At 35.7% G+C, this 16,116-nt stretch overlaps 1 protein-coding gene across 1 annotated transcript in view; it reads left to right on the plus strand.

The window, feature by feature from the left end:
* Positions 1 to 16,116, plus strand: part of LOC105383054 — a 55,062-nt gene that overhangs the window by 27,691 nt on the left and 11,255 nt on the right. Inside the window, exons 3-6 of the mRNA XM_038115243.2 lie at positions 11,195 to 11,331; positions 11,977 to 12,177; positions 14,172 to 14,408; positions 15,150 to 15,256. Of these exons, the coding sequence (XP_037971171.2) occupies positions 11,195 to 11,331; positions 11,977 to 12,177; positions 14,172 to 14,408; positions 15,150 to 15,256 (682 nt within the window). The remainder of the gene's footprint in view (positions 1 to 11,194; positions 11,332 to 11,976; positions 12,178 to 14,171; positions 14,409 to 15,149; positions 15,257 to 16,116) is intronic.

Consider the following 16,116-nt stretch of genomic DNA (forward strand, 5'->3'; position numbering starts at 1 on the left):
TAAAAAAACCAATGCTAAGCTCGCGCGGAAAAGATATAGTTAATACCATATAATAAAAGAACAACCCTCATTATACGATAAGTACAGTAATTATTTTTATAGTTTCCGCGTGTGTACGAAATAAATAAACATTTCTTACTTTCTATTGATATAAAATATATGCATGTCAATGAAAATTATTTGAGAGGGTCAGCATACGGACTATAATCGTAAAAACACAACACATAAATGTGTTTAAAGGCAGAATTACCACATCCGTAGCGGGTCGAGGCCAAAGCGAGGCGATAATACCTCCTTTAATTATTTCTCCGACAGGAAAATGAGCATTCGCCTTTATCACACGTAGGTGGATAGTTTGGCACTAACCCCACCGAAATTCTGGACTAGTCTGCTATTTCACTGATACCGCCACGCCACTGCAACCATAGAGAAAATAATACTAGGCTGCAACTATCACGAACTATTGTTAGCAATATTCTACAGGGTGTTGTAAAATTGGTATACTGAGCCGAAACCTACATGTGCAGCATGGTATATCTGTCGCAGGCATCTGGTTTAATCTCCTGTTTGATTGAACCGCTAGCCCGTTCATTGGATGACGCTACTGAGTTGAATGACTAAAGAACAACTCGTCAAGTGGTTGACTGTAACGTCCAACGTCTTGACTGAACGTTATTCAGCGAAGTCGTTAAATGGGATATAGTATAGCAACTTTGTAATGTCTGGTTAGGATGAACATGACCAGACAAGAGTCAACAAAAAGACTATGTTACAAATTAAAAAGCTCTCATCTCACAAATTAACGAAACAATAACAATAAACGTACCTTGATATTGTTGTTCATAATTATCCAGTTTCTGCACATTTTTTCTTTGAAACTATCCGCCGGCGGTGTAATAATAGGTAAATCCATGTTGTCACACTATTTTAACATAAATATCACACTTTAAAGCTAATTTATTTGCAAAAAATAACAATACAAGTGCTTTTTGTGTCAGCTGTTCGCTGTTAGACGCCATATTTGTTTTATTCACCACCTGACTGATTTTAAGTCCGCTAACTAGTTGGACGTTTTGCGACGCTTGTACAATCAACGTTCGGCCTAGTCATACAACTGAATAGCGTCATCCAATGAACGGGCTAGCGGTTCAATCAAACAGGAGATTAAACCAGACGCCTGCGACATACCTAAGCCCGAATCTGAAATCAGAATTTGGAAATGCGCGAAAAAAAAAATTATTTTCCCATATTAAAAAGTCACGTGACCAACAAAGTTTCTATGGAAAATGAAAATTTTTTTTCGCGAATTTTCAAATTCTGATTTCAGTTTCAGGCTTAGATATACCATGCTGCACATGTAGGTTTCGGCTTAGTATACCCTTTTTCCAACACCCTGTATATTTGGCTGAAAAATTAAATATAACAAATACAACTGTAGTTTGCAAGATACAAGATACAAGTTAACCTATAAAATAAAGAAGGGTATTTATGATTTCATGAATTATACAAGTGCTGAAATTTATGTTCATTGTCTGTTACCCTGCATTTTATCTTGGTTTTGCAAGATGCATGTATTCAAATAACATTATCTTATTTTACATAAACCTTGAACATTAGTATACGCACCAAACATTGCAAAAAAAGTGTTATTTTGTATGTTTCAGAAAAGTTGTCAGTTATATTTAGCAGACTATGGCCTCAGGTGCAATTAACAAAAAATAAACCCACGTTCGTTTTAATAAGGTGTTAAGTCCACCGTAGCCATTCCCGCTACGGGTAATGTACTGCCGTATATCACGCCATTTTTAGCTCACGTGGTGTACCTCCGATTTCTTTTATTATTGGAATTAAAGTAGAATTAGGCGGAGGGCGCCACTTGGGGTTACTGTTATTTCCTTAGAGGCTTTAAAAGGTGGTTGAACTATGTCCACTAATTTTATCAATGATATTTTCTACCATTCACTTGAAGTTTATAATGTTATTGTTTTATCGTGTTGAAAAATATACCGAAATATTAAATTGTAATTTCAGCATGGTGCAAGAGCTTGAAAAGTGTTTGTTACTGTTCTTAATATTGGGGGAAAGTGTTGGCTAGTCAGACTACCATCAGTCGATGTCTGCCCTGGGTGCACCGGACGTACGCCTGCGCCTAAAAGTATACAGGCGGAGTTTTTAAAATAGCGATCTCAAGCTCACATGCTACTCAAGCACATCCACATAAACACCACTGCTACACACATCACACACAGCACGTCCCCGGATTTATAACAGATGTAGCTGGTCCCTTCATCACCTTCATCATCAGGGATCGCTATTTTAAAAACTCCGCCTGTATACATTTAGGCGCAGGCAGTACATTAGAACTCGAGTCTTTAAAGCCGCTACCAAGTTAGGAAGCAAGAGTTACGTAGTTAACTTTATTCTATTCAGATACTAACTTTACCCACACACGTAACTCAAATAACGATTGCAAACCCAGTAATAAGCTCATTTCAATTTCTCACTAACACAAATGCAACTCTGAAACTTACATACACTCACACAGGAGTGCAATTAACAATGTAAATTAAATGTGAGAATAATTTTCGAGCGCGCTTGCACTATTCATCATAACTTGTCCCCGCCCTCAATGGTCTGTATTTAAAAATAGTCTTTATCGCACTGGTTTAAGGGACTTCGTCATTCAAATAGGGAGGTACACTCTTTATGAACAGTAATTAGTGCAGCGCCAACACACGATTTTATGTTTTCGTGCCATGTTTTTTGCTAACCTTCCACCTGTTTGATAAGGTTATTAACTGGTAACTGGATTGGCTTAAATTACGCTGCAGAGGTTTTTAGGGCTGAAGCTGAGAAATTGTGGCTGGCAAATATAAACAAGTTAAAAGAAAATGTAGACAAACGTGCTATTGAAGTGATTTTGAATTAGCTATTCTTTGTCCAGGCTTATTGATCATTTTTTCACCTCTTTAATTAAGTGAAGTAGCCAAGTTAAAATGAGAGTCTTCATAAATAGCTTTTAGAGTAGAGGCCGCCGACTGTTCTTTGAACAATTTCATAAGAACTTTGACAGTTTCTCATACCTACGTTGTACAGTTGCTGACTAAAATTGCTAACAAAGTACATTAAATATTTGGTATACAAGCTAGGTACCTTAAATAGAAATAAAAAATGGCCTTAGACATTTTTAAAAAAATGACGTGGTGCCGGTTTTTTAAGCTGCGTACAGACCGGCCCGACGAACGCCTAATGATGGATATTTATCATACATAACACAGGGCAGATTGCAGCAACGAAGGTCAACGAAACCCGTTCGTTGGCGTTCGTTTGGCCGGTCTGTATGCAGCTTAAGAGTACATATTATATTATAAGTAAAGGTGTTTTAAATATAGTGCGGATTTCATCAAGCATGCGGGATTGATTCCCCCCACCGCGCGCGCCTTCGATCTGATCGGACGTGTTTACATTTTGCTCTCATTAAAACTAAGATTAAAAATATTTAGCAATAGTGTTACGCATACATCTTATGTTATAATAGTTTACCAGTATTGTGTTTCTAAAACAAGTGCCGTGACTGTGATAAGTAACACTGTGCCTTTGTGATTTTAGAAATTGCAAAAATCGTAATCTAGTGATCCAACCTACCCTACAACAATATTCATGAGTGCATGCTAAGCGCCTAAAATAAATAAATAGCACATTATTTTCTAACTGCAACATTGCCATATCGTCAAGTCTAGGATCGAAGTGCCAATTTACACCCAATCACCGAACATGCCTCTCAACCGTACTCCTACACGAGAGTTAACAGCGAAACCAATACAGTTGGTATCTAATCTGAAACACTGTTCTTCTGAACCAGCATTAAATGATAATCCGACTGCAACTGACCCGGCATCAGCTTCTCGTACCATTAAGAGGAAAAGATCGGATAGTGAAGGATTGGAAGTTTGTTATGGATGAGATGCGCACACTCTTTAAAGAGCTCAAAAATACCCAAGCTGAGAAGATAGAGAAGTTATTCACTGTTGTAGAGGAGATTAAGTCTCAAAATTATGAAATCCGTGCCTCTATGGAATTTATTTCCCAAAAGTATGACGAGTTTAAACTGCAACTTGAGAAACTAGAGCGAGACCACGCAAAATCTCACGAATATATTCAATCACTTGAAGAAAAAATTGACACATTAGAACGTGGTCAACGCTCGACATGCCTCGAAATACGGAATATACCTTGTAACAAACCGGAAACCAAGGAGATGCTCCTAAAAACTGTAACAGAGATTAGCAGAAAACTTAATGTTAAAATGGATTCACAGGAGGTCAAGGATATATTTAGAACGAAAAACAAGGATCCTAAAAAAACTACAGTTATCCTGGACCTTACCAGCGTACTGACTAAGGAAAAAGTTATTCAGATGTTCAAGAAGTATAATAAAGAGAAACCGCGACTGAGCACTGAAGACCTAAAACTCCCAGGTCCAAGCCAGCCTATATTTATTTCAGAGAATCTTTCTGCTAAAATGAAAAGAGTATTTTTCTTGGCCCGTGACTTCGCCAAGATGAACAATTTCAAGTTTTGCTGGACTTCCAGCGGCAAAGTCTTCCTAAGAAAGACGGAAGGGGAAGGCCCCATACTGATTAGATGTGAAAATGATATCATAAAACTAAAGACAACCTTAGTCTGACTAGTTAAGATAGATTTAATAAATTTATGCATGTTCAGTCTTTACATTAGCTTATTTCATATTGTAATGATTAAATTCCCACTTTGTTTACTTAAATGTCAAAAAGTCACAAACTCGTACAAACTCTACTCACACAACTCTCACTCAAACACTACACAAAGCCATAGTGAAATCATAAAAAAACTGATAAAAATTCCGTCGACCAAAATAGTATGTTATTCCGAAAGCAGCTTTTACTCTACCACATTACTAATATTAAACATCACTGAAAAAAAACTGACCTATGTTTTTTACGGCATAAAGTTCCTTTCTTCAATCGAATATGTCTGAACAAGTTATTATAGAGGATATTGAAAATATTTCTGTCTCTGATTCTATACTGAGTTCGCCCGAAAAAGTTAGTAAATTTATAATTAACTGTAACGACTCCCTCAAAATACTACATGTAAATATCAGAAGCATCAATTGCAACTTTGATAGTCTTTTGGTTTTATTAAAAAGAATAAATGTTAAAATAGATATAATTATCTTGTCTGAATGCTGGTTGAGTGGGTGCCCGGTTACTCCGACTCTACATGGATATGCCTCATTTAGATCAAATTATTCCAACCAAAACGAAGGTGTTATTGCATATATAAGAGATTACCTAGACTTCACAGTTGTAGAGCCTGCTTTCAATGATGCTAACTGTTTACTTATAAAAATTCCTAACAAATTGTGCCTTGTAGCACTATATCGCTCCCCAGCTTATAAAAATACAGACAATTTTGTGGCATCTCTTGACCTAGTACTTAAATCATTAAATGAGTTTCCATCTACTATTATCATGGGTGACATCAATATAAATATAAAACCTGAAGGTACAGACCCAAATTGTGATGATTACCTAAATTTACTAGCATCCTATGGATTACTACCAGGTCATTTATTTGCAACAAGAGAACAAAATTGCTTGGATCATGTCATGTTAAGGGGAAACCAAAAGTCTACGACCATTGTTTTTGAATCACCGTTAACTGATCATCAACCGGTTTTCCTTTGCACTTCCTTTAAGTCCACAGCTACAAAATCCAACCGTACCATAAAACGTATCAATGAAGCAGCTGTTATTACCGACCTAGAAAATACAGACTTCACATCTTTACTAAAAACTTCTGATCCAGATACAGTTGCAGAAAGTCTTGTTAATACAATATCTAACATTATAATCAACAATACAGAGACAGTAAAAATTTCATCTAAAAATAAAATTATTAAGCCATGGATCACGCCAGGCCTTCTCCGTTGTATAAGAAATCGTGACAAACTATATCTAAAATCCACTAAATCCCCTACTAATCAGACATTGAAAACAATTTTCACAAGATACAAGAATTACTGCAATAACTTATTAAAAAAGGTAAAGAAAACTTTCGAACAAAATGAACTAGAGAGGGCAAAAGGTGATCCAAAAGCAATGTGGCAGGCGATTAAGAAAATTGCTAATATCAACATTAAATCAGCACCATCAAATGAGCTTCTTAAATTATCTGATAATGTTTTAAATTCAGTAAATATAGTTAATAATTTTTTTTCGGGAGTAGGAAGAAACTTGGCCAGCAAAATAGAAACTCTCAAAATTGAAGGGGACCCCGCTTTTAAAATATTAAACAACCCTTGCCCCAACTCTATGGGTATGCTGGAGGTAGACTGTGAAGAGGTGGAGGGGATTATCCTTAGTCTCAAAAACTCCAGTGCTGTAGGTTGGGACGGTATTCCTACCTCTATAATAAAAAAAGGGCGTCATGTTCTTGTGCCTATAATGTGTCACATTTTTAATCTTTGCATAGGCAAGGGTTGTTTCCCAAAAGTTTTTAAAAAAGCGTTAGTTCATCCTATACATAAGGGTGGGAGCGGGGACAGTGTCAACAACTATCGGCCTATCTCTGTCCTTACTGTTTTGTCCAAAATATTCGAAAAAATATTGAACAAAAAGCTAATAAATCACCTAGATAAAAATAACATCATTTCAAAAAATCAATTTGGCTTTAGAAGTGGGAGGTCTACTGAGGATGCGGTCCAAGGCCTAACAGAGCACATAGTTAGAGGCTTAGACAATGGTCTCAAAACTGTTGGCATCTTCTTAGACCTCTGTAAAGCGTTTGACACCGTCTCCGTCCCCCTCCTTCTTAGTAAAATGGAACAATGTGGCATTCGCGGCATTGCGCTAGATATCTTTACAGATTATCTTAAAGATCGATCTCAGAGAGTTGTTATCGGCGAGCATACAAGTGATGAAGAATCTATTAGTTTCGGCGTTCCGCAAGGTAGTGTCCTCGGACCTACCTTGTTCCTTATTTATATTAATGAATTATGTGACTTCATCATACCGAACTGTAAAATTATCACTTATGCTGATGACACAGTTTTACTTGTTCAAGCAAAATCTTAGCCTGAGGTTCATCAGCTTGCTGAGTTGGCTCTCCATAACGTTATGATCTGGCTATCCAAAAATCTTTTAACATTAAATATTGAAAAAACTAAATTCATTACATTCTCCATAAGACGTTTTTCCCAACCTCCCCCATCTTTTACTATAATAGCACATAGATGTGATAATGCTACTAATAGAACCTGCTCTTGTCAAAACATACTGAGAACAGATCATATTCGCTACTTAGGCGTTATAATTGACAGTGTTCTAAGCTGGAACCAGCATTGTACACAGCTTATTTCACGCATACGCAAACTAATTGTTGTCTTTAAAAGATTAAGAACTGCCGCAAATCATGACATATTAAAGATGATATACTTTGCCCTTGCGCAGTCTATCATTAGTTACTGTATTGTAGTATGGGGCTGCTGCTGCAAATCTCGCCTACTTAGAGTTGAGAGAGCGCAAAGATGTGTGTTAAAAGTAATGGCGTATAAGCCTATTATTTTCCCCACTACTGAAATTTACTCTTACTGGAACGTCCTTTCGGTGAGGAAGCTCTTTTATATTAATGTAACTTTACGAAAGCACTCCAATACTCCTTTTGATCCCCATTACATAACTCTTCGACGTAGGCATGATCTTGTATGCTCTTTGGAGAAACATAAAACTGTTTTTGCTGGACGTTTTTATTATTATATCAGCTCTATTCTATACAATAGGATTAATAAGAAGCTTAACATCTATCCCATGACACTCCGTGAGTGCAAGCTTGCGGTCACTACATGGTTGCTTTCACTATGTTACGATGATACTGAGAGTCTTATCGCAATAATTAAATAATTTCATTAACTTAACTTAAAACACTACACAAAATAAACTACACGTGCTAATTTGTGACCCGTCTTATATTTGTATTAAGTACCGATTAACTCATTAATCTGCGATTATAATTGTTTAAACTACTTTTTCATATTTATCAATTTTGCTTTAACATATTTTACTGTGTTCTGGAGTTTGATTAAGACTTATATAAATGAATAATACTTTCTATACCTACTTATGTAAAAGAAAACTACTTATATTTTAGTTAATTTAGCCTAGAATCTCTGTACATTGTTACTTGTTCGATCAGGAAATCGTAATAATTTGTTTTTAAGGTGGGCGTTAATGGCTGCGCCACAGTGTTATACTATTTGCAGTTATTAACGTTTCAATTTGTTTAATGTATTAAGTGTTCTTGATCCAAATAAAGATTTTTATTATTATTTATTATTATTGCACGCCATTTTCCCGCGTCCCGCGTGCATATTACACGCATTACAATTTTAGTTGTATGAAAATAACACCAACAGCAACTTTCATCGTAACTTAATATTATAAATGCGAAAGTAACTGTGTCTGTCTGTCCGTCTGTCTGTCTGTCTGTTAATCTTTCACGCCAAAAGTACTGAACGGATTTAAATGAAATTTGGTATACAAATCGTCTAGACCTCGAGAAATACATAGGCTACTTTTTAACCCGGAAATCCCACGGGAAAACTTTTTAAGGCAAAGCGAAGCTCGCGGGAACAGCTAGTCATAAATAAAGATGTTTTTTACAGAGACGTTTCACGTTTCGTTTCGTGTCATAAAGACAATCAAATTACTTACTATCCTAAAGATGCGAACCCACAACTGGGCTATTAGGTGCTTACATAAGAAAATGGCACATTTGTTCCCATGTGGGTCCCCTTGGAACTGACTACTACTAACAATGATCCGTATTACCTAGGTAGTAAAGCCGAAAGTTGAATAAATATTGGAAGGCTAACGAGGAATGATACTGCTCTACCGAAAATGCCCTCAAGAGAATAATAGAAGCATTGTAAAGAAAGTTTTATTTAACTTTGGAGAACGTATGGCATGGTGGCTGGAAATGGAACTGCTCTCTTTTATTCTGACGGTTCCGGTACTAAAAGTGTTAGAAGATTGTAGGTATAATAATGTGTTATATATTATATGTATCTGTGAAACTGCTAAACTGCTATGTAAAATCATACTCAACTACAAGTTTTTATAAATATAGCAATGGCTTATAACAATGTTCGAAAGGTTCAAAAATCGGTTATATGTAACTTTATAACGTTACCAGAAATTTTATACTATAGAAATTTTCTTCTATTTGTTAACAAAAATAAAACATGATCTTATTTGTTATATTGATGATGTTATAGTTTTGTTTAAAATTCTGTTTTAGTTAATATTAATGTGTCAATTTACAAAGTTACCCTTTACACATACAGATCTATCTTTCCACAGGGGCAAATGCACAATTCCATAAACATAATAAACACAAGTTTAGTTTAAGTCTCGTTTACGCAAGTTCCGAGGGCGTATAATACTTCCTCCTTCGCAACAGTATAATTAGTAAATAACTTTAGTCCATTCATACAAATTTTCTTCTGTCTCTTGGGTGTAAACTTTTGCCAATTATGTTTGCGGCTGATGATCTATATTCTAATATTGTTATTGCTGCTGTTAACATAAGTAAAACTCTACATAATATAACGTACCTACAACTCTTAACCTTACATACGTAAAACTACTTACTCTCAAAATGTGGTCATTCAGCTCATCATTAGAAACAACTTTTATTATACGAGTTCTAAAAAATGTATGATAAAAAAAAACTATTATATTATGTGTGGGAAACGGCCAGTTCCAACCGTGTGAAGTGATGAAATTTCACAAACAACTATTTGTTACATGAGCTTTGTACTGAGTTATTGCGCACAAAGTAAATACCTGCAGCTGATGAAAATATGCTTTATTTGTCTAAAACAAGTTCCAACTATGCTTCTCATGGGTAGTGCGGGCTGAAACATTTAGCGCATATTAAATTTACTGCAACTTTTACAAACAAAAAACCTGAAAGATGTAAAAGTCTACTATTATTTCAAAACAAATCCAGAAGCGAAGGTGTTTTGGCTAATGATTAGTATTTTAAAATTAGAATATACTTACTTGGTAGTTTCCGTAACTTCATCTATGATAGGGAAGATCTGCTTAGGCAAGCATTCAACCCAAGCAAACTCAAGACTTTGAAAAAAGAAAACTCCAAACGAGGACATACTTAAATTTGAAAACATAAGCTCAGAAACCTATACGTACAGAAAATAGAGATTAGGACTAGGAATTTTTAAGTCACACTATAGAACTTTAAAAATATTTCAAAAACTTAAAAAAAACATAATAAACTGAAAACAAGTTAGAAAGGCAATCATGTTCCAGCACTTACGCCTCGTAATGCACCGTCACGACAGACAAAAGGGGCGTTCTTTTTGAAAGACTGTAAAAATATGGCTACCTATTGTGCCCCGTTTTATTCACGTCTTCCCTTTTCATTTCCTTATTTTTTGTGTAGCAAGGATTAACAATACAGGTAGCGAATATTTATTATGACGTGCATAATTTGGACACGGCTGCAGGAGTATGCAAATTTTTGACAGCACCGGAATCCGCTTGCACTCGTTTTGTTTTAATTCTGCTTTAAAATCACTTACTTTCGTACTTAGGTGTATAATGGAGCTCTGGCGTGCTGAATACTAATTCTTAGCGGAGTGATAGGTACTCACTTTCATTTGTTTGAGTATTTATTTATTTTTTATGGATAAACAATAGTAATATACTATAAGTAGGTAACTTAAATTTAACATAAAAACTATTTTAAGCCTATCACCTAAGTTTTATCACTAAAACATTTATTTATATTTAAAAAATGTGATACTTTATTTAGAGCTAAAAACAAAATGGTATACCAATCAAAATAAAACTATTAGCTACTAAAATTAAAGTTATCTCGCCATATTATGAGCCATTTCCATGTTATAGTCGCTATTCCATGTATTGTAAATCGTCAATCAAAATTCTAGTTGGTTTTTGTATAGAGAGTGATATCTTTGTTACCGCTATGATCAAAAGACCTGAACTTTAGAACTGGGATTTTGAACAAAGTCACTGATATTCCAGACAGACATCACTTAGACACTATAGGTACCAACTCCAAAATACTCCAAATATTAAAAAAAAACTAAATGTAAATTTATTTACAGCCTGCAACAGAACCTACATGGGTGACGTCGGCAGAACGTACGAGCTTGAAGTCAGGAGACCTCGGGAAGAACATTTGCCATTCATCTGCCATCTCAACTTCACAGCCCTGGGGGGCAATTATGGAGATATTATTCAGGTACTTAACCTGATACGTGCCATAAAGCGACGCCATAAAGATTTATTCGGCCCGTAAAGCGGCGAACTTTGAATTTATTTGTTTATTTCACTCAAAGTTTTGACTTAGATATTTAGGTTGCTTGTGTGCCTATGCGTGTATGAGTGTAGACTGTTAATTGGGTAGGTTAATTAACGAAATATATGGCTGCCACGCGTTTCGAAACTTAAACTGCTTAAATCACAAATCGTAGTACCAAATCATTTTGTTGCTACGAATATGCTACGAGACTGCTACGCAACAATGCTACGGCGTAGCACTTTAGTTCGTAGCACTTTGACTTTAAGCTACTACGGCTTTGCCACTTCAAATAAATAATTACTTACTGGTTTTATTAAAATTCTATTCTATTCTATTCTATTCTATATTGATGGACTACATAAACATAAAACATAAACATTTCTTTATTGCAACACAAAGAGTACAATTTATTGTAGCCCTGGTTCCTAAACTAGGGTAACCTGTGTCTCAGCAACCAGTTCCTTCTATTTCGTCGACAATTCACATTGAGTTACATCAAGTACAAGAGTCGGTATAAATATTAAATTATAATTATAATAATAATTACCTATACTACGTATCATCAACATTCACCGTGTTCCCCAGCTGACATTCGACACGTTCACGGTGGGCAAGTTCGTGTCGTTCACGGCGGACGGCTGCCCCGACGGGCACATGACGATCCTGGAGCGAAGCCCGGCGCCGCCCACCGGCCAGTGGTGCGGCTCCGCCTGGGGCTACACGGTCTACTTCAGCGAGTCGGACTCCATTAATATGACGCTGCGGTTAGACCGGCTTAGTCAGCAGGTCAGTGATGTGGAATTATTATTATTAAACATTTTAATTTATTTAAACAAACATTAGTACATACCTATTATAGTTATTCAATAAAATCCACAATCTTAACAGTTTGTTGGCGATAATACACTCAACACTTATGTACGAGTAGGTACCTATTATACTAATTACTATTCTTATTATTATTGTACCAGGTGGACGTCTCACAGAAAAAAACTACACTGGACGATAGGCGGTTGAACTTGATTTTTATGCATTTTGTTAGTTTCTAACGTTAACAATTAGCGCTAATTTAGTTATATTAGTTATCATACAAATTGCGCTGTAAATAATAATAAAATAAATAAAGAAGGCAAACATTTATTAATTTCAAACTACAGATGTTGTCTACTAAGCATCAATCAAAAAGAGCTGACTCATTACCTATTACGTTATATCTTCCTTTCAACATACATTCCATCTATTCCTGCGAAGGCATTAAAATTTCCACCACATATTTGTCGCTCCCCTCACAATGAATCCCCACTAATACCTCGGAAGTGGCAGATATATGTTAATGAAGAGATGATTTTTTGTTCAAAGCTAATACGAATTAATGAACAATGGTATTTATCTTCATTAGATGAGTCTTAGTGAGCGAAAGCATCCCTTTGTGTTTTACTGACGTGATGTGAGTTACAAGTTCGCATGTTTACGTCTAGCGGTGTAACAGTACCTAACAGTTTATAACTTGTTTAAATTGAATATTTAAAAACTGATTAAATGTAAAAGTTGATACAAAAGGCCTATGAGTAGTTTTAAAAATCTGGATTTATAACAAAAAATACGAATAAATAGGGTAATAACATGAAAATATAGGTAAGTAGGTACTGTATGCTTAAAATGCGCATACTTAAATATACTTAAAACCTCTACTTGCGCATTACATATTATTTTTTTCAAAAAATGACTTTAATGTGTTTAACTTAACATAACATTTGAGAGGCAATGTTTATTTTTAATACAACTTATAGTTAATTCTCATAGGTAAAAATGAGTCATAAAAATAATGTTTACTCTGATCTTGTAAATATATTCTATTATTGTATAAGACTGTCTAGTGAGGATGTCCGCAAAATTTGTCATATTATGTAATATTATTTCTTCACTAGTACATTAGGTATCTGACGTACTATATCTTCACTAAGACCTTGTGGCTTAACTTATATTCCACATCACCCCGCGTTTAACGGATCGCCGCGTTTCCTTTATCTAGTGCCAGCAGCCGTGTTACGAGCAAGTAAGGTTGAAATTTCAATCAATTAATTTAACGACCAATACGGATGACTCTGCGGCTTTTCTATGGACTGGTGGTTTTATGAAAATAAATTTAATAATACAAATTGTATGTTCTAATTAAATAATAATCACATTGAACACTGGAATAAATAAACAACTTATTAGCCTGAATTTGACGTTATTGTTATGTTTACGAAAATATATACGTAAGGTTTAGTTGTTACATTTCTTTGTTATAGATCAGACGAAAATATAAGCGGCTGTTATATTAGTTTTTTCTTCCTTTCAAATATTTGCTCGCTTGTTGACAATTTACCGAGTTTCTGCCATGAAATGTTATATTTTTATATTATTGCGTTATGAGAGAGTCGGGTTGCGCTGTTGCCCCCAGGGTGTTTTCGTTAAATTACTTTGGCTTTAAGTTCTCCTTTTTTCAAATATAAATTATAACTTTATGCTTCTACTCGTATAGTCTGTCTATCTATGTGCCATGTATTTCCCTACCTATGTGCATCTTGAACATTTTATATAACTTTCTAGTTTACTACAATCCAAAAACACAAGTTTCAAATCAATAATAGACTTCTAAATCATTACTTTCCAAATATGATCCCCACCAGACACCCAAATCACCACAAACCAACACCCCCCAATAAACTCCGCCCATTAATCCTTCACACCTACCAGGCGAGCAGAAACTAACAGGAGCCAACTCTGTCCCTCAGGGCATCGGGTACAACTTTGACTTCAAACTCGCGTACAAGTTCCTTCGTCGCAGCGAGGCGCGGCTGCGGTATGGCAACGCGACGCTGGGCGCGTGGCGCGGGGACCGGGTCCCGGGCACGTATTGCGACAGAGTACTCACCGACTGCGATCTAAAAGCCTGCAGGATACAGTCACCCAACTTTCCCGGAGTGTATCCTAGAAACGCGACGTGTACTTATCGGATTGAGCATACGAAGGTTAGTTTTGCAATCGGTTAAGTTTGGTTTCGTGTTAGGGTTAGAGAGAAGGGGGTATCTGCTGTCGGTTAAGTGATTTAGTTAAGTTTATTCTTATTAAAAGCTATAAATATCCTTATGCTCACATTCATTATTAAGATTATAAAAAAAAACTTTAATTTTTACGACTGAAATCCTCAAGGACGATCGCTATCGCGCCACATATTCACAGTACTTTAATTAATAAGTAATTGTGTCTCCAGCAACATTCATACCCAGGATCGTGGTTTATACCCAAGAGACAGAGAACCTCAATCGATAACCACAATAACATCATTATAAGGAATTACGATACCAAATTCTCGCCTCATTAAATCTGAAAATCGTAAACATCCTTAAAGATGCCGCCAGAGCCTTAACAAATTGTTATAAGATGCCGTGCGCGCGTCACAATAGATTTCATTCCAAAATGAATCCCGTTTTTCCATGTAACATGACGTCATATTTTTATAACGTCTTTGTAAGACGAAACATGTAGCATCGTCAGAGGAATTTTATGTCATTAAAAAGATGTTGTCGGATATTTTTATATGACTACGATGAAATGGTGAAGCAAAAAAGAGTTGTTATTTTGACTAGGTACGATAAAATTACTTGAACATCCTTTATACTTCGGTAAATTATGTAGATAAATTCGTGACATTTTAAAAGTCAATTTTCCTTCATTCTATTCCCTGTTATTTATAGAATCTTTTTTTTCAGATACCAGCGGATAAACACGTGTTATTAGCAGTAAGACAAACGAACAGTCACAAAATACATATCAAAGACCAAATCGTTAAATACGACCGCAGTCAGAGAGTCTTGAAGTAAGTAAACAAAGTTATTGTAAAACCATATTGTAACACCATATAAACATTATAGGTATTTCAGTTGGAAATGATAATGCATCCCACATAATAATGATACAGTCTGCCTTCAATTTGGCCCAATACATTTCTCGTTTGTAACGTTGTATACGTTTTAGCGTTTGACACTTTAACTATCAAAAATGTAAATGAAGGAATTCGGTAAAAGTTATTTAGATTATACTGATGAAATGGGTAGATACATACCCATTTAATATTTTTTCGTTTTCTGAATCAATCTACTAAGATACTATTTATTTAAGTAAGTACCTAAGTAAACAAGTAAGTATTTGTTCTCGGGTCTTGGATGTGCCCGTAAAATGGCAATAGGCCCGCCCTCTATTACATTGGGACTAACATAACACTCTGGCGAAAAGTGGGTGCAGCAATGCACCTCTGCCTACCCCGCAAGGGAGTACATTAGTACAAGGCGTGAGTGCGTGTGTGTGTACCTAAGTAAACCTAAAACTGAAATAACATAAATTCCGAAACATATTATATGACGAGAAACTGTTATTTCCCGCTCCTAAAATAGGACCCAGTCGCAAGCAAAAGCTCGTTACAACTAAATAGGTCATTCAGCTGGCTGGAGTGAAGTTTTAGGCCGCCACATAGATATTTAGGTCTCATTTAATAGCTGCCATCTGCTCTCTGGGGCGCAGTTTGGAATCAATGCTTCTTGCCACGAAACTGTCAGACCGTAGTCAATCGATCTTTGTTAAACACCCTGTATATGCGGCTGTTTTAGGCTCGTAATTGGATTGCATGAGTTATTCAATAATGAGAGCGAATATAAATTATATTAAATACCAGTATAAATA

This window comes from Plutella xylostella, chromosome 8 (assembly GCF_932276165.1).
Source record: "Plutella xylostella chromosome 8, ilPluXylo3.1, whole genome shotgun sequence".
NCBI classification, from domain to species: Eukaryota; Metazoa; Arthropoda; class Insecta; order Lepidoptera; family Plutellidae; genus Plutella; species Plutella xylostella.